The sequence below is a fragment of the Chenopodium album genome, chromosome 2 (assembly GCF_948465745.1).
Source record: "Chenopodium album chromosome 2, dcCheAlbu1.1, whole genome shotgun sequence".
NCBI classification, from domain to species: domain Eukaryota; kingdom Viridiplantae; phylum Streptophyta; class Magnoliopsida; order Caryophyllales; family Amaranthaceae; genus Chenopodium; species Chenopodium album.
The window spans coordinates 5,526,731-5,552,583 of NC_137835.1; the positions used below are offsets into that span (position 1 = coordinate 5,526,731).

The 25,853-nt window shown below is 35.3% G+C and overlaps 3 protein-coding genes and 1 pseudogene across 3 annotated transcripts; all 4 read left to right on the top strand.

The window, feature by feature from the left end:
- Window positions 1-534: 534 nt before the first annotated feature.
- On the top strand, window positions 535-13,700 carry LOC145594077 (histone-lysine N-methyltransferase CLF-like). Its single transcript, XM_081650419.1, has 17 exons — window positions 535-881; window positions 986-1,087; window positions 1,456-1,754; window positions 5,504-5,665; window positions 7,026-7,110; window positions 7,294-7,449; window positions 7,554-7,601; window positions 7,705-7,776; window positions 7,898-8,625; window positions 9,260-9,395; window positions 9,489-9,709; window positions 9,850-9,981; window positions 10,541-10,631; window positions 12,627-12,674; window positions 12,755-12,883; window positions 12,982-13,059; window positions 13,191-13,700. Exons 1-17 carry the CDS (start codon window positions 813-815, stop codon window positions 13,380-13,382), a joined length of 2,748 nt encoding a protein of 915 aa, XP_081506545.1. The 5' UTR covers window positions 535-812; the 3' UTR covers window positions 13,383-13,700.
- A 1,000-nt stretch (window positions 13,701-14,700) lies between these two features.
- Window positions 14,701-16,696, top strand: LOC145594085 (protein LATERAL BRANCHING OXIDOREDUCTASE 1-like). Its single transcript, XM_081650424.1, has 4 exons — window positions 14,701-15,059; window positions 15,331-15,578; window positions 15,835-16,165; window positions 16,347-16,696. Exons 1-4 carry the CDS (start codon window positions 14,814-14,816, stop codon window positions 16,587-16,589), a joined length of 1,068 nt encoding a protein of 355 aa, XP_081506550.1. The 5' UTR covers window positions 14,701-14,813; the 3' UTR covers window positions 16,590-16,696.
- A 905-nt stretch (window positions 16,697-17,601) lies between these two features.
- LOC145580857 (protein LATERAL BRANCHING OXIDOREDUCTASE 1-like) lies at window positions 17,602-19,135 on the top strand (annotated as a pseudogene).
- Window positions 19,136-20,651: 1,516 nt separating this feature from the next.
- On the top strand, window positions 20,652-22,282 carry LOC145580866 (protein LATERAL BRANCHING OXIDOREDUCTASE 1-like). Its single transcript, XM_081637954.1, has 4 exons — window positions 20,652-20,900; window positions 21,039-21,292; window positions 21,477-21,807; window positions 21,919-22,282. Exons 1-4 carry the CDS (start codon window positions 20,652-20,654, stop codon window positions 22,165-22,167), a joined length of 1,083 nt encoding a protein of 360 aa, XP_081494080.1. The 3' UTR covers window positions 22,168-22,282.
- The last annotated feature ends 3,571 nt before the right edge of the window (window positions 22,283-25,853 follow it).

Genomic DNA, 25,853 nt, shown 5'->3' on the forward strand with positions numbered 1-25,853 from the left:
ATTAAAACAAATTAAAGAATTCAACATTTACAAATCATTGAATACGAACAAATATCGTACAAACATAATGAGGTTACGCGATCGATCTCTACTAAAAAGGTAACCAGAGGTGGGTTTAGGATACTAAATCTAGAGAGATATTTATCAGATAATTATACAGATATAACTATTATCAAAATTTTGAACCTAAAAAAGGGAACTTAAATATTTTTGGTGGGGCCGGTGCCCTAGCTTCGCCATTGAAGCTAACCTTAGTTGGGTGGTATTTCCTTACCCGTCTTCTCTTAACACTCAACGAGCCTTTTATGACCAAACATATTAGTGGAATTGGTGGGAAATTCACCTTGTGATTTAAAACTCAAAAGTTTAAGTCCTACCAACTACAAAATGTTTGAGATTTTTACGGAACTAGCTGATAAAACTTAAAAGGTGTCGATTTAATAGGTTATTTCATCTAGAAGAGTAGAACGCTCTTGAAAATAGCGCTATGAAACATGATACACTTCGAGTCCAGGTGACGACACAAACAGAACTCAATAAACAAATTCAAAACGTAAAAGCCAATCCTTCCCTTTCCGCCTAAAATTCCTCCCCCCTCCTTCTTTCTTTCTCATTCAACTAACCCAAATTTTACCATCCTCAACTTTCTCTCTCCTCAAATTAGGGTTTCCGAAACTCCCGCCAGATCCACCGCCATCACCGCCGTCTTCCGCCGCCGTTCAATTTTCGCATCTGCATGACTAGCATCCGACACCAATTTCCACCGCCGGCGCTTTTTACCGTCACTTCCGGCAGCTCTTTTATCGTCGGCGATGTCTATCAAACCTTCGCGCTCCAATTCTCTCTCTGTAACCAGATCGGAACCTTCGAAGAGCACGCCGGTATAAATTTTTTCACTCATATTAAGTTTAAGTGATGATGATTGTCGGATTTCGTATGAATTTCTGAAATTTTGTGCGATTTTGTTTGGTATGATGTTGTTTAGGTGTCGGAGCTTACGAATACGAGTGTCGTACCGAAGGAGATTATATCGGTTATCGATTCGTTGAAGCAACATGTTGAAGCTCAACGGCAAGTTTATGTCAAGGTGCATTTTCCAGAAACCAAATTTATTGTGTCTTGAAATTTTGCTTTGATTGGAAAGTAGAAGTTAGGTTTCGGTTTAATAACAATGTGACATGTTGAAGGCTTATTTTAACCGATTTACGCGTATGGATGATTGGAATTAGTGTTTTTTTTTTAATTGTAATTACTGATGAATTAATAGCAATGCTGATGAAAGGATGGCATAAAGGCGGAATCTTTGAGTGTTTTTAAGTTGATTGTTTAAAATCAGTTTTGAATAGGGTATAATTATGAGCATCATCTGGAAAGTTGGGTGGAATTAAGTTTTTTTTAAAGTATTTGTTAGTGAATGAAGGATTCTTGTTCTTATGATTTCATGCTTGTTTTCAGAACATAATGGAAGAAAACAGGCAAAAGTTGTGCAAAGTGACTTTAGGAAAAGAAAGAAAAAATGTGACGCCTAATGACTTGGAAAAGAATGCAGCTTTATTGGTAAAAAGGCAGACTGATGCAGTCAATATGCAAAACGGTATTGGAACTAGTACCGATGGTGACGGTGGCAATGTCTCACCTGAAGATACAGCAATTCTTCTAGGTTCTCCTTTCCCTAATAAGAATACTATTCGAGCCATCAGAATTCCCGGAGTGAAGAGATTACCACCTTATACGACATGGATATTTTTGGACAGGTTTGTTAAGGTTAACATGTACTTTGATGAAAATATTCTTCACATAATGTTAATCATTATGCACATGCCATACTTCCATAAGTTTGTTTATGTTGTAATGCTGTATCAACTTGATCCCCCCCCCCCCCCCCCCCCCCCCCCCCCCCTCAAATATGTTGTGGCTGTCATAGGCTTTTGATGGTTTAGCTATGCATAAATTTATATTTTGTTTCTTGTACATATAATGGGGAATGTAGGGGTAGCCCGGGTTGGGCTTATATAAAGGTGCTTTCATTGAAAGGGATTTCGCAACATGAAGAAAGAAACGAGTCAACGACATATTATATTGGACATGACTCTACACCACTGTTCAGTATTTGAAGTTTTTCCGTTTTCACAACTCAGAATTTAGAAACTTATCTATTTGATGATGCTTTTTTTTTGGATCTTTTTAAATAAACTAATTTGCAGACATTGTTTGCCTCATCTTTTTATAATTCAAATTGCTAGAACTAAAATATTATGTAAAATCTGTGTTGATGAGGACTTCTGTTGATTCCCTTAAATAATACACAAAGTTTTCATATGCTCACAGATTCACATTTACTTTTGTGAATACGGCTCCAACTATAGAACAATACTTGAAGGCCCTGAGCTATATAGCAGGAACATTTAACTTTCTCTATAGGATAAATTTCGTGGTCTTGTATCTTCATAATGTTTCCCAGTAGCTTGCACTATGTTTTCTTGCGTTAGTTTAAATTTGTTACAATCAATATAGCAAAGGATTTCTTTCCTGGGCCGTAGGTGAATGGTTAACTTTCTCGCACATGGTTTGAAATATTCTTATATTATACTGGGTAGGTTGGTACTCTAGCCTCCTAGATAAAGAAAGGGATACAAATCAGTTTCATTTATAAGATGGTGAATATGCTGCGACGTAAAGGTGTTGGAAAGGGAAACTGTTGAGGCTGTCACGAGGAGGCCTTTCTCAAGAGCAGAATGTTTTCAATGAGTAGTTGAGTTCTTATTTATGGTTGATTGTCAATATGTGATTTTTGGTCTAGTCAAAGGTTTTACATCATGTAGTTGGTAATTTACTGGATCACATACTTGAGGAGGAGGTTACTAGGGAATTGGGGTATAAAAGATAATAAATCCCTTAGTGCTGGATAGTAATTATGTATTTATTAAGCAAATGACGGTGTATAGTCTAAAGAGGGTTTTTTTTTTTTTTTTTTTTTTTTTTTTTTGGTGGAGAATGAATGAAAAATTCTTTTATAAAGTATCAAGGTGTTTAATGATTTGGACACTGGCATTGTGGGTTTGTGGATTTGGACATGTATCACACAATAATTAACAACTCTCAATTTTATCACTTTGGGTTTATAGTCTTTATACTAAAGCGCATACTATGGGCTTAAGTTTGTTTTTTTTTTTTTCTAAAGTTTGTCTAATTGTATTTTTATCAACACTTTTGGATAACATACTTCTAGGTAGTGCTTTCTTGTAAATAATCTTTCATCTTTAAGTGTGTTTAAAAAGGGTGGATAATAAGGGTATCCAAGCAGAATAGGTGATATTATGTTTCAATATGGTTTTCTTTGTGATACTATTGAACCTTCTTCAAGAGTGTACCTATCCTGTTTGGGATTTTTGAGCACATTTCAGAAGTGTGGTATTCAATTTGACCTCAATTAGTTGCTGTTCGTGGCTGGTCTGAACTTTTAGTGTTTTGCTTTGGCTATATTTCTGTATTTACCAGGGTATATGGTTTTGTCTTCCTTGTTGCTTTCCTTGGGGTCCTTTTAAGAGTTAATACTAAGCTACCTGCTTTGGTTTTTTCACATGAGATAAATTGTTTTGGTCTTGATTTATAAAGATTTAGTCTTGTCCGGTAAGACTGAAGGTCTGAAGTTTTACCCTAATATGTATGTGAAAATCTTATTGAATGGGATCTTGCTAGATTAATTTTATTGTGTACCGTTCCAATTACTCCATACCTAATTTTCAATATATTACTAATATAAAATTAACTCTTTTGGTAATAAAAGATGAAAATAGGAAAATCCTTGTAAAATCTTGTTTGGTTTGATTTGGTTTATTCTAATACTTTGGAAAATACCTTTCTAGTACAAGGTGAAGAAAACAAAACTCGTTTGGATTTTGTGACGTATAAGATCTCTTAGAGGTAGTATAAATGGAAGGAGTTATACAAATAGATGAAATATTCTTGAAATGGGAATGAGGATTATGAATAGTTGGAACCGTGTATAATTTGTTCCGCTATATATTCCTGCTTATGAAGTTTCTATCCAACTTTATTGCAAGAAATGTGAAACTTAGATTTTATGTGGCAATCGTGAATATTGTTCCATTTTAATTTTGATTTCCATTGATCAAGGAGTATGAAGATGAAATATTCTTGAAATGGGAATGAGGATTATGAATAGTTGGAACCGTGTATAATTTGTTCCGCTATATATTCCTGCTTATGGAGTTTCTATCCTACTTTATTGCAAGAAATGTGAAACTTAGACTTTATGTGGCAATCGTGAATATTGTTCCATTTTAATTTTGATTTCCATTGATCAAGGAGTATGAAGGATGTTATAAAGTTACAACAAAACTTAACACATTTTTACAACATCTGGTAAGACCGAAGGTCTGAAGTTTTACCCTAGTATGTATGTGAAAATCTTATAGAATGGGATCTTGCTAGATTCATTTTATTGTGTATCGTTCCAATTACTCCATACATAATTTTCAAAATATTACTAATATAAAATTAACTCTTTTGGTAATAAAAGATGAAAATAGGAAAATCCTTCTAAAATCTTCTCTGGTTTGATTTGGTTTATTCTACTTTGGAAAATAAGTTTCTAGTACAAGGTGAGGAAAACAAAACTCCTTTGGATTTTGTGATGTATAAGATCTCTTACGGTGTGTTTGGATTGAAGGAAATGGAGGGAAAGGAAGGGAAGAGAAATGGAGAGATGGAGTGTCTTTCATTTGGATAGCAAATGAGGAAGGGAGGGAATTGGAGGGAAGAGAAATGGAAGGATTAAATTGTAGGAAATTGATCCTTCCAACAATAGAGAGATTTGGAAGGAAAACTCATCCTTCTTCCCTCCCCTCCCTTTCCCTCCCTCCCCTCCTCTTCTCCTCCCTCCCCTTCTTTTCCTTCCCTTTTCTTTATCCAAACAAACCATTAGAGGTAGTATAAATGGAAGGAGTTATACAAATAGATGAAATATTCTTGAAATGGGAATGAGGATTGTGAATAGTTGGAACTGTGTATAATTTGTTCCGCTATATATTCCTGCTTATAGAGTTTCTATCCAACTTTACTGCAAGAATTGTGAAACTTAGATTTTGTGTGGCAATCGTGAATATTGTTCCATTATAATTTCGATTTCATTGATCAAGGAGTTTGAAGGATGATATAAAGTTACAACAAAACTTAAAACATTTTTACAACAATTTAAAAGTGGGTTGTCAACTTGCCATTAAAGGCACCTTTGGTCCATGTTATTATAAAACTTGCAATCAAAAGGAACTTAAATTTTCTTTGAAGTAAATATGATGGTCAGTGGTGACCCAGATTGTAGAATTTGATTGAATTGCATCGTATTAAGGAAGGTATGGAGTTTGGGTTTTAAAGCTTATGCATGTTTTCCGAGTGTTCTATAGGGCAATGGTTTTGTATTTTTGTTTGCCTTTGTTCAATGTTGTCCATGTCATGGATTTTGATTGTGCTTTTCATTCAGAAACCAAAGGATGACAGAAGACCAATCTGTGGTCGGTAGAAGGCGAATATATTATGATCCAAATGGCGGGGAGGCCCTAATTTGCAGTGACAGTGAGGAAGAAGTAATTGAGGATGAAGAAGACAAGAAGGATTTTGTTCGATCAGAAGATTACATCCTTCGGTTGGTATAGGCAACCCTTTCCATACGTGCTTTACTATTAATTGATTCCATGCTTTTTGTTTCTCATATGGTTTCTTTGCAGTGGACATTGCATCTTGTGTCCTATCTAAACACACATAACAATATATTTTCATAATCCAAAAAGAAAATAATAGCGTGATGTCCAATATCTTTCCTTCTGCTGGAATTATATCCTCTCCCCCCTGCTCTATTGTCTCCTGTTACATAAGTAGAAATAGGGGCTGTATGCTGATACATCTTCACAGAGCTTATGAATATGTTATTATCTTTCATGGTAATCAAAGTCCTTCATTTGCTCTAGACCTATTGAATAAAATATGACTGTCAAATGTCAGTTAATGCTTTTTATGCTTTGTAAATGATTAATGAAGAGTTTGAGGAGGATACTAAATGCTTATGGTCCAGATTTTGAATGTTTATTTAAGTATTTAGAGAAGCCTCAATTTAATGAGAGAAATCAGCCCATTTGGTTGTCAAAGATCTTAATCCATATAACTCTCTCCTGCAGCTGAATTGTGTAGGGTGTCTGGTGTCTCACATATAAATATATAATGTTCCTCTTTACTAGGTAACTGTTACTAATTTACCATATAGGATAAAGTACCCTATGTCTCTTAAACCTAGATATAGACTTGGATACATGAAAAAAAAGGAATTTTTTGATAAAAAAATTGTTGTTTAAAATTTTGAAAACTTAAATATTGAGTATTTCCTTTTTTTCCCCCCTTTCTATAAGAAGCAGTTTACGAATTACAGAAATCGGAGAAATTGGATTCAGTAAATTATATTAATATGGTAATTATTTATTGGGTAAGCTGAGAGAAACTTAGAATGTGTGTTTTAAATTTGTATTGGGAAAAGGTGAGATTGTGACTGCAAGCCTGGAGAATTAAGATTCTCTCTAAAAAAAAAGTAAGGTAAGTTTCATTAAATGTTTATCTTTTCTTCTCCTGTTCTCAAACTTCCCACATGCCTCATTGCAACTGCCTTTTGATTTTTATTCACGTCTGTCTTTTTCACATCCTGTGTTTGCACCTGGATCAGATTGTGTTTACACATGTATGACGGGAATAATTGAAGAGTCCAAGCATTCTAGGGCAGAGCCAAAAATACATTTAAATGGAAAGTAGGTAGAAGAAAAAATAGTGGGAGTATAAGAAGTCTTCTTTTCTTTGCATAATGGTGTAATGATGTAATCTTAACTTTTTATAACTTTTTTTTTTTTTTTTGTTTTTGGTTCTTGGTGGTTTTACTTTTCCACTTAACTTTTTATAACTTTTTGCTGATTATCATGATCTTGCCGTGATTTATCTCATTCTTGTTGTTTGCTTATTTCCAGAATGACAGTTAAGGAAGTTGGTTTATCAGATGCTGTTTTGGACTTACTTGGGCAGTGTTTTTCCAAAAAACCTAGTGATATCAAGGTATTTAGGAGGAAGACATTATTATGTTTTTTTTTTCTTGAAGAAGTAACCGTGGTGTTTGTTGCTTTACTGTTACATGCTATCCGATACACTGGTCAGAGTGTGAACTTCGGTCCAGCTGTTTCCCATTATTTCTGTGCTTTTCTTACAGAGAAATGAAACACCGTCAAACGTCTTATACAGGCAAGATATGAAATTCTTTGTGAAGAAGAGAAGGCTATGGCAGGTGTAAGAAATGGGGATACCATGGAGACTTCAGAAAATTCAAACCCATATCTTGATAAAGATTTGGAAGGAGCTTTGGATTCTTTTGACAACCTGTTCTGTCGCCGGTGTTACGTAACTACTGTCTTTGACCTTCTTGAGATTTTTTTTTTTTTTTTTTTTTTTTTATTGTTTATCTTCTTAGTCTAACCTTTTGTTGCTGATTCTTTTATTGGCAGGTTTTTGATTGTAGATTGCATGGGTGCTCACAGGATCTCATCTTTCCTGTAAGTTCATAGCATATTGCTCAAAATTTACTTCCCCCCCCCCCCCCCTTCTATTGCCTGATGCATCTCTCTCTATCTCTCTCATTTAATATTAATTTTGTAGACTGAGAAACAACATCCCTGGAGCTCTTCGGAGGAGGCAAATGTACCATGTGGTTTGCACTGCTATCGTACGGTGCGTTTGTTATTTTGATGAATACAATGGGAGGGGGAAATGTTAGCAATAATTCTATTTTAAATTTTATTAGAAAGTTGGATCTCTTAATCTTAATGCATAGACCAATCTGCTTATGTAGGCTCCTAAGTGTGAAGGTGATTCCGCAGTCATCTCCCAAAAATTTGATGGCTCTGAAGCTAAGCCTGGCCCTTCGTCTGATGATGGTTTTGCTGAGGTGTCACCAAGAAAGAAGTCTATTGGTTCTTCTAACAAACGAAAGGGAAAATCCACTCAAAGTGAAAGTGCCTCGTCACATGCAAGAAATACATCTGATAGCAGTGATTCAGATGAAAATCTTTTTCAAGATAACAACTCTGTTAACCAATCTTCTATCCATTCTAAGGGTAAGTTGATCGGGAAATCTGGAGCTCGCAAAAGTAGGAATAAGCGAGCTGCTGAAAAGATAGTGGTTGCAATCCAGAAGAGGCACAAAAAGATAGTGGCTCAAGATGCTGATTCAGTCAACGCTGGACCTTCCTTGTCTAGAGATATGAAGCTTCGATCTCGGGCACGCAAGGAGGATAATGTTGCAAGTTTTTCACACAAGAAAGGAAATTTAAGCACTGGTGAAAGGTCAAGGAAGGCTTCACCAGCTGTGGGAAGCTCCAAGTCAAACTGTGAGACTCCTAGTGATCTTCTAAATGTGGCATCTAACGATCAATCTACTTGTCATTTGGATGACGTGTCAAAGAAAGAAGAACTTGTAGATGAAAGCCCTGGAAAACTAGAAGTTAATAATGACAGCTCATGGAAGGCTCTTGAAAAAGCACTTTATGAGAAGGGTTTGGAGATTTTCGGCAGGAACAGGTCATTTCAATATCTGTGTTTCCATAGATTTAAATTACCTTTGTGGTATATTTGAGCTTATCTGTATTACATGGACTTGGGTTCGAGTATGCAACAAGGGTATATGTCATGAATAGGACATTTTTAAAAAGCAATTTGCATTTTTTTTCCTGAATAGAAATGCCCAGTAGTGAATATTTATGTCGGAGGCATGGGTATTTAATACTTGACTCTTGGTGAATTGAAAAGTCTATGTGATATACTTGTAGAATTTAATTCACATATGACATATCTCTTGGCCAATTTCACTGATGGAAATGATGAAGATAAAATAACTTAGTAAATGTGGTAGTAAGCTATAGTAAGATAGTAATTCAAGTATAACTCTGTCATCATGCAATATATATATGAAGTCCTAACTGTTTGTAGAAAATATAAAAGGGAATTATGGTTTCTTCTACATGGAACAAATTTTGCTCTTGTACAGTATACAAAGATAATAAGATTTGTTTATAATTTATTGTAAACAATTGTTTAGTTAGTGGTTTAACTGAGCGGCTGCTTTGCTTATTTATGGTATTACATGATTTCGGCTTTTGGTCTAAGGCTTACTCATTGATCTGTATTGCTTAACTCTATGTTTTCCGTCATGCAGTTGCCTGATTGCTAGAAACCTTTTGAATGGACTGAAGACATGTTCAGAGGTCTATCAGTACATGAATCACTTGAATAATAATCTATCCTACCAAGGTGGTGATGATGGGACAAACCTTGACTGCACTGAAACTATGGTTAGTTACCGGATTCTGGTCCTGATGGTGTTAAGAGTATGCATATATATGTCCGTGACTTATGCTTATTATCTATTGGTGTGTACATTTTAGGGCAATGACATCAGGAGGAGATCAAGATATGTTCGGCGGAGAGGTAGAGTTCGCCGTTTGAAGTATACATGGAAGTCCACAGGTTACCATTCAATTAGAAAGCGGATTTCAGAGAGAAAAGATCAGCCTTGTCGACAGTATAATCCTTGTGGGTGTGAATCTTCTTGCGGAAAGCAGTGTTCATGTCTTTTAAATGGTACATGCTGTGAGAAATATTGCGGGTGAGTTTTTATTTTTCAGAGTGGGTTGGAACTGAGTATTTAAACCTCCGCTTACCTTTTGTGATTAAACTTCTAATTTCACCAGTTTAACTCAGCTTACTGATTTCATTGCTAAATGGTGCCAATCTCTCTTCATGTAGGTGTCCTAAGAACTGCAAAAATAGATTCCGGGGCTGTCACTGTGCTAAAAGTCAATGCAGAAGCCGTCAATGTCCTTGCTTTGCTGCAGATAGGGAGTGTGATCCAGATGTCTGTCGTAATTGTTGGGTGAGGTGAGCCCATGTATTTTATTATGGCAGTTGTTTGTACTTTATCATATGAATGAATACTGTAGATGTAGAGCAGTTGTAGCAGATTAAGAGTGCCTAAGATTTTTCAAAAGTACCAACTGTATACGAGATGCAAGAATTAGTAAAGAGCATTATGATATATACCACGTATTTATCAGTTGCTGTGGCTTGTGGCATTGTCATGAAAAAGGCTTGTAATTTTTTTACTGACATGCTCCCATATAACTTGTTATTCCATTGTATCCATATTAATATCGAAGTTATACTGTCGGTACATTATAATTGAAGAGTCATGTTTCAAGGCATTACTTATGCAGTAAATTTAAAACAGTTATGATGAGTTGATTAAGTTAATGGACAATAGTTTATCACTTTGACTTGACATTGAGCAAATGAAGGGGATCTGAAAATGGTATTTTGATTATAATTATGTTCAATTTTAACATTTGGGTAGTTAGATGCAAAGCATGCACCAGTGCTTGGATACGTTACTTTAGATTCATTGCTAACAAATGGTTACCTTTTTAATCTTTATCTGCAGCTGCGGTGATGGTACACTCGGTGTCCCAAATCAAAGAGGTGACAATTATGGATGTAGAAATATGAAGTTATTGCTCAAGCAACAACAGCGGGTAAAGTGTCCTCCCTTTTTTTTTTGTTAAATGTAAAAGGCTAGAGTTCTAGTCGGTAAAATTAATTGAAAATATAAATTAAGCAGAAAATGTACTACCTCCGTTTACATTTTTTTTGCGACTTTTACCAAAAACGTCCGCTACACAGTTTTTGCAACTTTCCAAAATTTTCCATTTTTAGTTAAGGTTTTTTTTTTTTTTTTTTAGCTAGAATTACTAAAATACCCTTACTTAATTTTTCATAAACTCAATTAGATACTTAAAACAAAATTAATAAAATACTAATCTAACTTAATTTCATTAATTGTTTCCACCAAAGTTAATTCATCATCCTCCCAACCAACCAAATCAATTCATCTCGTTCATTCCTCCAATATTCATCTAATGATTCTAATCGATCTTCATCAAATTCTTTCCAGATTCTTTTTCCAGAAATCAAACCCCCAACATTCACCTTCATCTTCAATTCCCCAATTTTTTTCTCTCCTATAATCTGGTCTGATTTCTTCTTTGGATCTGCTCCTTTCTCTCTTCATCTACCCACGAAGACAAACCACATCACAAGGGCAGTGAAGCTAGGTTTGGGATGGTGGGTTTTTTTGTTAAGGGATGGTGGTGCGGCTGGTGGTGGGTGGTTTTGGCTGTCGTCGTTTTGCCCGAAATTAAACCTCCGTGAAGTAGGCGTTCTCTAGCGAGGTGACCTCGAAATCGACGTCGTCGCACGCAGGCGTTGGGTGGGTCGTTTGATCGGATCTCTGAGGTTGAAGATGAGATCGGATGTTGGCGGAGGAAGCGAGAGGGCTGGGGTTAGATGGGTTGTGTTGGTGGTTTTGGGGGTCGGGAAGTGCTGGCTGGGTGATTTCAGGGTCCCAATGGTAGAGGTCGGCCGGCTATTTAGGGGGGTTGGCCGGCCGGTTTCCAGTGAGATTGAGGGTTGGGGTTAGGGTTCCGGCAAGGTTAGTGGGTGGGGAAAGGGTGGGTGTTTGCAGCAACGACAAGGTTTTGGGCGGTTATGGTGGTTTCAGGGAGATCCGAACAGTGAAAAAGGTGGTCAGTGGTGGTGATGGAAGTTTGGCGGGTGGTAGGGGTGTTGGCCAAGTGGTGGTGTTTACAGTGCAAGTGGTGGTCAGGTGGATGTTGGTGCCCTTGGTGGTGATACAGTTAAAAAATAATTATCCACTTTCTTTCTATTTCCCTCTTAATCATATGCCCAAACATTTGTTAATCTCCATTTCTCATTTTTTGCCTAGGAGTCCGTGTCGAATCCAAAGTTGCAAAAAATGTGAAACGGAGGTAGTATTTGGAAATTAAGACCTAGCTAAAAGCTGGCCTTTTCAAAAGATGCTAGTTGAAATTTTGAGGGCTCAACCGAACTCTGATCTAAATTGGCTGTGGTGTATAGGAATGGCTTAAATTTCTTATTTATATGAATAGATAGCTGTGGTATGTGATCATCTAAAATGGATCGGGGGTATTGGTATGAATGGAACAAATTTGTCTTAGGGGGTTACTTTAAAACTTTTAATAGATTGGTGTGTAAGAGTATGATCTAATTTTGCTATCTAAGTATTTGAGTAGTTATCTTGTTACGTACAAACATGGTAGTAAACCAGTGTTGTATGTATGTTACATGGCAGCAAAGAGGCTAGATAACAAAACTTTAATTACATCAGCGTTAGGATTACAGCCATCCAAAAGCAAAATTAGAATGTATGTTGGAGGAACCATCTTAATTTCTAAATGTTCGCGAGTGGCACTTCCCTTCCTACAGCTCTTTGCTAGGATATCTGCTTCTCTCTAATTTGTGTAATGCACTGCTTCTTATGAGTTTTATTAATCAAAAGGTTACTGAAGTTGTCTTTCGCTGCAATATTGGGTTTTTTTGTTTAAGCCTAGACTAATGGTGCTGTTTATGGCTGCAGCATGTGATTATCTCATGTCTAGGATATCATATGACACTAAGGGGTTTTTTTGTTTTTTTTTTTCGTCGTGCAGGTTTTACTTGGCAGGTCTGATGTTTCTGGTTGGGGAGCATTTCTTAAGGTGATAATTCTCAAATTCACAACACTGATGTTTATCTTTTCTGCTTCTTGCATAAGGCTTAGTTTCTATCCCTTTTTCAGAATGGTGTTGGAAAGCATGAATACCTTGGAGAGTACACTGGAGAATTAATCTCACACCGGGAAGCTGATAAACGTGGAAAGATATATGACCGTGAAAACTCTTCATTTCTTTTCAATCTAAATGACCAGGTCTGAGTATTGGATTTTTAATTTTGCAGTTTTAGATAGGACTTATTATTGGTGGCTTGTTCTCTCTTTATTAACAGTTGTATCTTCTGATTGTGCAGTTTGTTCTAGATGCTTATCGAAAAGGGGACAAGTTGAAATTTGCCAATCACTCTCCTGATCCGAATTGCTATGCAAAGGTAAGTCTTTGCGTATGAAAACAGAATTTTACAGTTATATAGCATAGACCTCCAGGTGCTGTTTGTATTCACTGATCATCAAATGGGCATAGTTGCCGGAAAATATCATTTATGGTTTGTTACCATGGCAGGTTATTATGGTAGCTGGTGACCATCGAGTGGGCATATTTGCCAAGGAACGAATAAATGCAGGGGAAGAACTTTTCTATGATTATCGTTATGAACCAGATCGAGCTCCAGCCTGGGCCCGCAAACCTGAGGAACCTGGATCCAAAAAAGATGCTGCAGGGCCTTCCAATGGCCGTGCAAAGAAGCTCGCTTAATCCATTACAAATCTAGTCGGAGTCAAGAAATCATTTTTTTTGTCATTCTTTACAGGTCGAGCATCATTCATATGAGCGGTGAAATCCTAACAACTGACATCCCTTTATTAAGGGAATTTTTTTGGATTCGATTCACATTCTAACTCAAATGTATCTACATACATTGTATTAGGATGCTGAATTCACCTACTACCCTGATAGAATTCAACAACACTATTTATTTGACATCCGATTTTTATGGAATTAATGCAAGGCAAAAAGTGATTCTTGTATAGTTTTGCATTCTTGGCAATTTATAGTAATTCCAAATTTTCAGTACATCTCATCTAAACATGACGGTTCCTTTTTTTTTTTTTTTGGCTCCATCGTCTCCATATTATAATCGATACTAAATCTAACACATTTAACTTGCTACTTCGTATGAATTACTGAATTAGTAAGATACCACCCAAAAAACTGAGTAAGATTTAGTAATTTTAAATTATAAATTACTTTTACAAGATTTTGAACTTCTACTTGTTCTCTAAAAAGTAAAAAGCTATTTTCTCTGTTTTACTTGCAATATACGAGTATATGTGTTTTTTTCTTCTTTGTTTGTCAATGGAACTTTAATTGTTAGTATCTTTAGCTATGAATTTATTAAAAGTTAACTATTATTTTTAAATATAATCCACATTGAAATATAATCTCACAAGGTTTTAAACGATTATATATTGTTCTTGAATGATAAATTATGATACCACGAGATGAACTTGAATGTAAATACTACTTCCGTTTCATATTATTTGCAACGATTTGACATAAAGTAGAGAGGAAAAATGTTTAATCATTGCAAATAATATACAATGAAGGTAGTAGTTGAATATAAATCACTGTTACTTATAATTAATGTTCACTTTGGTGCAAACAAATTGATCATGGATTGGTCCCTACATGTAGAGTGATTACATTTAACAAGTGGATCATGTCCCTAAATTAGGGAAGGAAATATTAAGAATATTGGTTAAACCCATTATTATGCCTTTCTGTCGCACATTCCTAAGGCAAAAGTTAATTGCTTTTAGGCCAATTTCAACCTTTGATAGGCTAAGGTTCATTTTTATATTTGCTCTTACGTTGCCCAATGCTAAATAATACTCTATAAATTTCTACAATATCCACTTTATAATTTTTATGATTATATTGTTGACTATTAAATTTATTGTGGTAGGTATGGAAATTGCGCAAAGACAAATTTATTAAGATCTCACGTCAATACATTATTTCCTATATAAATAAATGGATACTATTGGTCAAAGTTTTTCTCCGTAACATGAAATACTTAAAAAAACACAAATATACGGAAACATATAGAGTAATCATTTGTATAAATGCAAGCAAGTACATACATTGTACAAGTCCGAATTTGTTAAAGTGAAAGTTGAAGGTGTAATGGCTGAATCAAGAAGTGAAGATGCAGCATCAAAGTTAGTGCAGGAAATTGCACAGAAAGGGGAAGAAGTCCCAGAAAGATACATGATTAAAAATGATGTTATTTCTCCAGCCATTGATGCTTCCTCTAATTTATGGGAGGAAACTTTGTTGATTGATTTCTCTCAACTTTCCCCTGTTTCTTCATCAACTCAAAATGAACTTGCCAAGCTTCATTCTGCTCTAAAGAACTGGGGTTGCTTTCAGGTTGTTCTTTCTTTTTTGTAGTCTTTGACTTTTTTATGTTCTTTGGACTTAGTAAATCTAGTGTTCTAATAAGCTTAATAATGATGCAAATCTTAGCTTTGAACATCTTATTGATAGATCCCTAGGGACTCTAATGTCCCTCGGCTCGCGGATTTGAGACTTTGTGTTTACCTCAATCTAGATATCAGGCTGATCATTTCGTGCATCATAGATTAACATGATTAGTGTTTTATGTTATGTTTTTTTTTTTGTGGTTTGTGTTGTTAATCAGGTTATAAACCATGGGATGACAAGTTTATTTCTGGATGAGTTGCTTGATGTTTCTAGGCAATTTTTTGCTCTTCCTTTGGAGGAAAAGCTAAAATGTTCAATAACAGAAGATTTTTTTAATGGATATGGGAATGCTGCAGTAATTGCTGGAGATCAAACTCTGAACTGGAATGATAGACTCTTTCTTACCGTTTATCCGGAGGAACAACGCAGGCTCCAAGTTTGGCCTCAGAAGCCGCGTAAGTTCAGGTACATGTTCATGTAATTCAACCATTAAGGCTCTTTAGACTTCATCATTCGTGAAATTGTTTGTTAATCAAGATTTATATTTTCAGATTAGAGCTAATTTTTCTTTGCTGACTCTCACAAGTACTTTTTTCATATGCAAATTAACTTGTAATTTCTCCAAAGTATAAGAACAAGGCCTATATATATATACCATTAGTATATATGATTTCATTAAATGTATGGAAGACTAACATATGATAGATTATTGTGACCTCAGAGAAGTTTTACATGAGTTCTCTTTGAGTTTGAGAAAGATGTTAGAAGTGTTTCTAAAAGCCATGGCGCGGTCTCTAGGATTGAAGGAAGATAGCTTCTTAAAAGAACATGGTGAACAAGGATCTATAGACACAAGATTTGGAATCTATCCACGTTGTTCGCGGCCTGATAAAGTTTATGGTGTTCATCCACATTCAGATAGATCCTCTATAACAGTACTTCTACCAGACAAAGATGTGCCCGAAGGCCTGCATATCCAGAAAGACGATCAATGGTTCAAGGTTCCAGTCATCCCTGGTGCTTTATTTGTTAATCTTGGAGATTATGCAGAGGTAATTGACTCAACTCGAATGAGCAAAAACTTACTGAATTTGTTATTGTGTTATTGCCTGGTTATTTCTCAAACAATCTGCACTATTATCTTGTATGTTAGATCCTAAAGATCACGCGTTACACCTATTCTTATTATGTTTAATAAGTTAGAGATTTATGATCTGTGGACTTTAATTGCAGGTTATGAGTAATGGTATATTCAAGAGTGTAGTTCACAGGGTGGTGACTAACTCGGAAAGGCAAAGGTTTTCAGTGGCTGCATTCTGTACTCCAGAACCCGAAAATGAAGTTGGGCCAATTACTGAATTGATTAGTAGTAATCAACCACAAATGTACAAGAAGGTGAACATGAAAACTTACAAACAGTTGTTCTTTGAGACCTATCCTCAGGGCAAAAGGGTGCTTGATGCGCTCAAAATATAGCACTAAGAATTGATAGATTTCTCCATTTTTATTATATTGTTGTAAGACCGGTGTCACTAACGTATGTGTGTCCTGGTCATTAAGAGATTGTTAGACATATGAGATATCGGAAAATATATTGTCTAACAGAGATCCTTCCATTTAATAAGGGGACTTTTTATGGATTTGACCTTTGTAGCGTAATCTGTGGCCTATTAGGCTATTTCCTGCCCATCCATGCATCTCTACGACTCTAATGTATCAATCATAGTATATGAATACTGCAAAAAGTCAAAGTGTGTAAATTATAATAAAACGGAGAGAATAAATGAATATCCATCATAACATGCTTTAACATGAAATGAATAAAAATATATGTACACATAATAGTATTTGGAGCCTGTGATGTACACATATGGCTTTAACATAAAATGAATATGCATCTCTAAGACCAACTCTAATGCATCAGTCATCGTACACATAATAGTATCTGGAGCCTATGATGAGGATATTCCTAATATATATGTATTCTATCAACATTTTAAAGCCATATCATTGTCAATTTGTCATATAATCTATAACATTGTTGCTTTTTTTTTTTTTTTCCAACACAAAGTAAAGATTATTTATAGTAACATTGTTGCTTTATTTGGTGCAAACAAGCTAAATTATTGTTGTTTGCTTATACTTAATTATACAAGGATTGTTCCCTACATGTAAAAGTGGTGTAATCAATGGGATGAACAAGTGAACTAATACCCCTTTATTGGGAATATTATATTATCATTATTGGATGTATGCCCATTTTTATGTCTTCATATTGCACATTGTTAGTACTCTGTACTACCTTCCTTACTAATTGCTATATAAAAAAATAATTAGTGATGGAGATAGTAGGTACGAGACACTAATGATTAATTATTTGTATAAAGTCGATCGATAACTATGTACATGATCAGTACACAATACATGTCCAGATTTTCTTACTGATAACTAAAACATTTAGTTAGAGTGAAAATTGAAGCAAGGTGTAATGAATGAATCAAGAAAATAAGTTGTAATATCAAGGTTAGTGCAGGAAATAGCTAAGAAAGGGGAGGAAGTCCCACAAAAATACATGATTAAAAATGATGTAATATCTCCAGCCATTGATGCCTCTGCCAATTTGTGGGAAGAAACTTTGTTGATCGATTTCAATCTCATTTCCTCTGGTTCTTCATCTGCTCATCAACATGAACTTTCCAAGCTTCATTCTGCTCTCGAAAATTGGGGTTGTTTTCAGGTAATTTTTTCATAATAATGCAACTTATTTATTATTTTTTTTTACTTGTTGAAAGATCTCTAGGGAGTCTAATTCGATCCCTGTGTGGTGATTGAAGTATTGTGTATATACTCTATCAAACATGTTTAATGTTGTATGCTTATGTTACATTACGTTTGTTGGTGGTTTTTGTTGTTGTTAATGATCAGGTTATAAACCATGGGATGACGAGTTTATTTCTGGACGAGTTGCTTGATGTTACTAGGCAGTTTTTTGCACTTCCTTTAGAGGAAAAACTAAAATGCTCAGCAGTAGAAGAAGATGTTTTCAATGGATATGGAAACGCGGCGGTGCTTGGTGGAGATAAGCCTATCAACTGGAATGATAGACTCTTTCTTGAAGTTTACCCCGAGGATCAACGCAAGCTCCAATTTTGGCCTCAGCAGCCGGATAAATTCAGGTACAAATCAGTCACAGTCATGCCACATGGCACATATTAGTACTGTATTTGATCATAAAATGTGTTAATAGACCAACTCAACCAAAAGCTTAAGCTGATGGTTGAAGCCAGGAAATATGTTTTTATACTCTATCAAAATGAATGAGCACTAACATAGTGTTATCCTCAGTGAAATGTTACATGAATTTTCACTGAATTTGAGAATGATGTTAGAAGTAATCCTTAAAGCCATGGCGCGATCTCTGGAATTAAGAGAGGATTGCTTCTTCAAAGATCATGGTGAACGTGGACTCATAGAGACAAGATTTGGATACTATCCACCTTGTTCGCGGCCTGATAAAGTTTATGGTGTTCGACCTCATTCTGATAGATCCTCTATTACAATGCTTCTGCCAGACAAAAATGTGCCGGAGAGCCTGCATATCCTGAAAGATGATAAGTGGTTCAATGTTCCAGTCATCCCGGGAGCTCTAGTAGTTAATGTTGGTGATTTTGCAGAGGTAATTGACTCAATAACTACTAATGCAGGTGTTCGTTGATCTTTGCGTTATCCTGTTTTTTGTTTAACATTCTTATAATTGAATTGTGGACTCTAACTTGTAGGTTATGAGTAATGGTGTTTTCAAGAGTGTAGTACACAGGGTGGTGACAAGTTCAGAAAGAGAGAGGTACTCAGTGACTGCATTCTGTACACCTGAACCCGAAAAAGAAGTGAGGCCGATTGATGAATTGATTAGCGCTAATCAACCTGAATTGTATAAGAAGGCGAGCATGAAAATTTACAAACAACTGTTTCTTGAGACCTATCCTCATGACATAAGGGTGCTTGATGCGCTCAAAGTTTAGCACTAGTATATTAAGATGAATTTCTTCTACTACTATATTTGTATTCTTAATCGAAGAACTATCTAAGATGAATAACTTGGACATTGTATTTTATGAACTTTTCTCGACAATTACTGCACTAAATAAAGTTCTAATCCGGCCTTATTGAGTTTTGTTCAAATGGACCTCATCCGACAATTGGTTTATTTCTCAAGGCTTCTTGTGAACCAGTGTTACTAACGTTTGTATGTCCCAGTCATTAAGAGATCCTTCAAATTAACAAGGGACCTCTAATAATGCATCAATGCAATTATATTGTAGATGACTTTATATGGATTTGTAATTTGTAGCATAATCTAAAGACTATTAGGCTATTACCTGCCTATATAAGTATATATCCATGCACCTCTAACGCATCAATATTCAATAATGATAGTATATGAAAGTGTATCAATTATTATGGAACGAAGATAGTACAATAAATATAGATCTCAAGTTCCAACATGCTAAAATATTAGCATAAAATAATATTACCTCTATTTCTTATTAAGTGTAATAAAAGATAAAATGAAAATATTGTATTCAAAACATATATGAGAAGAGAATATTCCAAATACATTCGCTATCAATATGTTTAAACTATAGCATTGTTGCTTCATTTGATGCAAACAAGCTAAAATATTGTTGTTTGCTTTTAGTTAATTATATACTTGTATATGGATTAGTCCTTACATGTAGAAGTGACGTAATCAATAGGAATAAAAATTGTATTATCTTCACCAAAAAATAAAATAAAATTGTACTATACCCCTTAATTTGAAAATAATTACTCGTTTATTACCATTAATTCATTATTCAATGTATACATGCCCATTTTTATGATTTAATATTGCACATTATTAGTACTTTAATTTGTACCATCTCCTTAATTTACTAATTGCTACATAAAAAAATATTTGGTACAGTTAATTAGTAAAGGAGATAATACGACAAAGTGCTAATAATTATTTATATTTTAATGATTTAATATTGCACATTAATTATTAGTACATCTCCTTTACTAATTGCTACATAAAAAAAGACTTGGTATAACTAATTAGTAAACGATAATACGACAAAGCACTAATGTTTATTGTATAAATATTAGAGTAGCAAATAATAATTTTTATTAATTGAAACGTTTTCAGGGGGTAAATGCACAAGTCAGCCATTATTATTTTTAATTATTGATAAGCAACAATTTTAAAACTTTAATATTTTAAAAATATATATCGTGAGTAATCTAATAAGATTCCATATGACAATATTATTAGTTTATGTATATATATATCACAAAACACGGTCAATTAAAAATATATGAATAATGCTATAATTAAAACATTTGAATTTAAGAAACACGGAGGTAGTATATGATTGCTAATATAAAGTCAATACCTACCTATGTACATGATCTGTGCAAACTACATGTCCGATTTTTGTTGCTGATAAATACAGATAACAAATAAAACATTTAGTTAGAGTGAAAGTTGAAGGTGTAATGGATGAATCAAAAAAAGAAGATGTAATATCAAAGTTAGTACAGGAAATAGCAAAGAAAGGGGAGGAAATCCCACAAAAATACATGATTAAAAATGATGTAATTTCTCCAGCCATTGATGCCTCTACCAATCTATGGGAAGAAACTTTGTTGATCGATTTCGATCTCATTTCCACTGGTTCTTCATCTGCTCATCAAGATGAACTTTCAAAGCTTCATTCTGCTTTCAAAAATTGGGGTTGTTTCCAGGTTTTTTTTTTTTTTTTAATTTTTTTAGGGAAATTTATTCAATTCCCGTATAGGTAGGTAGTGATTTAAATATTGCGTATATTCTCTATGAATGTTGTATGTTTATGTTAATTGTTGGCGGTTTTTGTTAATGAATAGGTTATAAACCATGGGATGACAAGTTTATTTCTGGACGAGTTGATTGACGTTTCAAGGCAGTTTTTTGCACTTCCTTTAGAGGAAAAACTAATATACTCGGCTATGGAAGATGTTTACAATGGATATGGAAACTCGGCCGTGCTTGCTGGAGCTGAAGATAAGCCTATCAACTGGAATGATAGACTCTTTCTTACAGTTTATCCCGAGGATCAACGCAAGCTCCAATTTTGGCCTCAGAAGCCGCAAATATTCAGGTACAAATCAGCCACAATAACTACAAGTATTTTTTTTTTTTCGAGTTTAAGAACAAGGCCTAAATAATTGACATTGTTACATGGTACTTATCACTGCATTCACTAGTATATATATTTGATTTCGTTAAATAAATGGGGAATACTAACATAGTGTTATCTGTATGTGATAAATCATTGGACTCAGTGAAATTCTACATGAATTTTCACTAAATTTGAGAATGATGTTTGAAGTCATCCTTAAAGCCATGGCGCGATCTCTGGAATTAAGAGAGGATTGCTTCTTAAAAGATCATGGTGAACGTGGACTCATGGAGACAAGATTTGCATTCTATCCACCTTGTTCGCGGCCTGATAAAGTTTATGGTGTTCGTCCACACTCAGATAGATCCTTTATTTCAATGGTTTTGCCAGACAAAAATGTGCCGGAGAGTCTGCATATCCTGAAAGATGATAAGTGGTTCAATGTTCCGGTCATCCCCGGAGCTCTAGTAGTTGTTCTTGGTGATTTTGCAGAGGTAACTGACTCAATTATACACTAATACATCTAAGCCAATCCGCAAAAATTAGTATTGCAGATGTTTTTGTTGATCTTAGCTTGAGTTTTTTTTTGTGGACTCAACTTGCAGGTAATGAGTAATGGTGTATTCAAGAGTGTAATACACAGGGTGATGACTAATTCGGAAAGAGAGAGGCATTCAGTGTCTGCATTTTATACTCCAGAACCCGAAGATGATGTGGGGCCGATTAATGAATTGATTACTGTTAATCAACCAGAATTGTATAAGAAGCTGAGCATGAAAATTTACGACCAACTCTTCCTTGAGACTTTTTCTCAAGACATAAGGGTGCTTGATGCTCTCATAATTAAGCACTAGCATCAACTTTAGCATCATATCTTACGAGCTGTTTTTCAATAAATTTAATAAGTTTCAACTCCTCGAGTGTATTTAGTATTGTGCTTAAATGGACATCAGAGACCTGGTAGATTTCTCGAGGTTTCTAATGAGCCACGTTAGTTTATTTTATTATCGTAAAAAAAAAAAATGTTGTATGGCTAGTGTCGCTAGAGCTATCAAAAGTTGACCCGATCCGAAATACTGACACAAACCTGATTATTAACCGACCCATCTGAACCCGACACAATGGTGACCCAAATCCAACCCGAAACAAACCCTAGACCCGAGTTGATCCGAGTATGTGAGACCCGAACTCGAACATGAACTAACCTGGAGATGACCCGACCTGAATGTAACCAGTAAATTATAGACCTGAACCGAAGCCGACTTGAACCGAAATTGACCCAAACCCGTTTTAACCCGTCAAAACCCGAATTTAACCCGAATTGTTACTAACCGGACCTGAATGTAACCTGACCTGTTCCTAACCCGACCCGAATTTAACCCAACCTGTTACAAACCTAACCCGAAATCAACCCGACTTGTTGTTGACCTGACCCAAATTCAACCCGACTTGTTATTAACCCGATTCGAATTTTACCATACCTATTACTAACCCGAACCAAAAATTCAACCCGATCTGTTACTAACCTGACTCGAAATCAACACGGCTTGTTATTAACCCGACCTAAATTCAACCCAAATTGTTCCTGACCCGATTTCAAATCACCTTAAATGCAATTTAGACCACCTTATTATTGTTGATTAAAGCATTTTGTCTAGGGAGACCAAGTCGGTCCAGGCCAACAAAAGAAAGGAGCATCATTCTCAAATTTAAGAGTTAAATATAGTATATATTTGTTGTATGGTCAAAGGAGATAATTTTCTTCCTAAATTATAGACTATAGTTCCCTACTATATTGCCATATATATTATAGTCAAAGGAAACAATTAGCTTGATAAAAATGATAATTATCTATTTATAGTTAGTTGAACCCGAATATGACCACACTTGGAAATGACCCGACCTGATTGTAACCTGCAAATTATTGACTTGGACATAACCCGACTTGAATTCGGGAATGAACCGACTTGAAAATGACCCAACCTAGTTATAACCCGCAAATTATTGACTTGAACCGAACCCAAATTGAACCCGAGAATGACCCGACTTGAAAATGACCTGACCTGATTATAACCCGCAAATTATTGAGTTGAACCGAACCTGACTCAAACCCAAGAATGACCCAACCTGATTATAACTCGCAAATTATTGACTTGAACCCAACCCGACTCGAACCCGAGAATAATCATAACCCGTTTTAATCCGTGAAAACCCGAATTAAACCCGACCTATTGTTCACCCGACCCAAATGTAACCCGACCTGTTATTAACTCGACTCAAACCCGATAAGAAGTATGACACGACGTGACTTGACTAAAGCATGACCTAACCCAAACCCGACCCACATAAGTTATGGAATTAATCCGAATTGACCCGACCCGAACTGACGCGACCCACTCTAACCGATAATTACCCGACCCGTTTAACCAAATTGACAGCTCCACCCGAAACCACCAAAATTTTTCAAAAAGCGTGAATATTAGTCTCCAATTTTGGAATTTTTTGACTTTTTTTCATCCAAAAATAAAAAATTGCCGAAATGTTTACCATGATCACTAATACCCTCCGGGAGTCAAATTGGCTGGGTGGAACCATCCAATTTGCCTTTAAACGACCAATTTACCGGTTTACAACTTGCACCGATTTCATTAACTCGAGCCTACCACAAACATTTATGACAACAAACCATGATCATATATGGTTCCAAACGACATTATATGACCCCGAAATGTATCCCCTATAATCTAAAGGTTTTTCGACACCAGGCCCCGAAACCTCCAAAATTTCTTAAAAAGCGTGGATATTAGCCTTCAATTTTGGAGTTTTTTTACTTTTTTTCGCCCGAAAATAAAAATTGTCGAAATTTTTACCATGATCCCTAATACCCTCCAGGAGTCCATTTGGGTGGGTGGAACCATCCTATTTGCCTTTAAACGACCAATTTACCGGTTTACAACTTGCACCGATTTTATTAACTCAAGCCTATCACGAACATTTATGACAACATATAATGATCATATATGGTTCCAAACGGCATTACATGACCTCGAGATATAATCCAAAAATTTCAAGGCTTTTCGACACCGGGGCTGAAAATCTCCAAAATTTCTCAAAAATCGTGGATCTTAGCCTTCAATTTTTTAATTTTTTTTCACCAAGAAATAAAATTGCCGAAATGTTTACCATAGTCCTAATATCCTCCGAGAGTCCAATTAGGTGGGTGGAACCATCCAATTTGCCTTTAAACGGCTAATTTATCGGTTTACAACTTGCGCCGATTTCATTAACTCAAGTCTACCACAAACATTTACGACAACATATAATAATCATATATGGTTCCAAACGACATTATATGACCCCGAGATGTATCCCCTATAATCTAAATACTTTTCGACACCAGGCCCCGAAACCTCCAAAATTTCTCAAAAAGCATGGATATTAACCTTCAATTTTGGAATTTTTTTTACTTTTTTCGCCCAGAAATAAAAATTGCTGAAATGTTTACCATGGTCCCTATTACCCTCTAGGAGTCCAATTGGGTGGATGGAACAATCCTATTTTCCTTTAAACGGCAAATTTACCTGTTTACAACTTGCACCGATTTAATTAACTCAAGCCTACTACGAACATTTATGACATATATTGATCATATATGGTTCCAAACGATATTATACGACCCCGAGATGTATCTCATAAAATCTCAAAACTTTTCGACACCGGGTCTCGAAACATCCCAAATTTCTCAAAAAGAGTGTGTACTTCAATTTTGGAATATTTTGACTTTTTTTCGCCAGAAATAATAATTGCCGAAATGTTTACCATGATCCCTAATATCTTCCTGGAGTCCAATTGGGTGGGTGGAACCATCCGAATTTGCCTTTAAACGACCAATTTACTAGTTTACAACTTGCACTGATTTCATTAACCCAAGCCTACCACGAACATTTATGACAACAAATAATAATCATATATGGTTCCAAAGAGCATTATATGACCACGAGATATATCCCCTAGAATTTAAAGTCTTTTCAACACCAGGCCACGAAACCTCAAAAATTTCTCAAAAAGTGTGGATATTAATCTTCAATTTTGGAATTTTTTGACTTTTTTGGCCCGAAAATAATAATTGTTGAAATGTTTAACATGGTACCTTATACCCTTTCGGAATCCAATTGGGTGGGTGGAACCATCCAATTTGCCTTTAAACGACCAATTTACCAAATTACAACTTGAACCGATTTCATTAATTCAAGTCTACCACGAACATTTTTGACAAATATAATAATCATATATGGTTCCAAACGGCATTATATGACCTCGAGATGTATCCCATAAAATCTCAAGCATTTTCAACACCGGGTCCTGAAACTTCAAAATTTTGTCAAAAAACGTGGATATTAGCCTTTAATTTTGGTATTTTTTTTACTTATATTCGCCCGGAAATAAAAATTGCACAACTGTTTACCATGGTCCCTAATATCCTCCGGGAATCCAATTGGGTGGGTGGAATCATCCGATTTGCCTTTAAATGGCCAATTTA

Excerpts from the sequence above, each read along its gene's own strand:
- LOC145594077 (XM_081650419.1), top strand. The coding sequence starts at position 813 with ATGTCTATCAAACCTTCGCGCTCCAATTCTCTCTCTGTAACCAGATCG. Across the intron at positions 8,626-9,259 it reads GAGATTTTCGGCAGGAACAG|TTGCCTGATTGCTAGAAACC; the intron begins GTCATTTCAATA and ends TCCGTCATGCAG. Across the intron at positions 9,710-9,849 it reads TGCTGTGAGAAATATTGCGG|GTGTCCTAAGAACTGCAAAA; the intron begins GTGAGTTTTTAT and ends CTCTTCATGTAG.
- LOC145594085 (XM_081650424.1), top strand. The coding sequence starts at position 14,814 with ATGGCTGAATCAAGAAGTGAAGATGCAGCATCAAAGTTAGTGCAGGAA. Across the intron at positions 15,579-15,834 it reads CAGAAGCCGCGTAAGTTCAG|AGAAGTTTTACATGAGTTCT; the intron begins GTACATGTTCAT and ends TTGTGACCTCAG. Across the intron at positions 16,166-16,346 it reads ATCTTGGAGATTATGCAGAG|GTTATGAGTAATGGTATATT; the intron begins GTAATTGACTCA and ends CTTTAATTGCAG.
- LOC145580866 (XM_081637954.1), top strand. The coding sequence starts at position 20,652 with ATGGATGAATCAAAAAAAGAAGATGTAATATCAAAGTTAGTACAGGAA. Across the intron at positions 20,901-21,038 it reads AAAATTGGGGTTGTTTCCAG|GTTATAAACCATGGGATGAC; the intron begins GTTTTTTTTTTT and ends GTTAATGAATAG. Across the intron at positions 21,808-21,918 it reads TTCTTGGTGATTTTGCAGAG|GTAATGAGTAATGGTGTATT; the intron begins GTAACTGACTCA and ends CTCAACTTGCAG.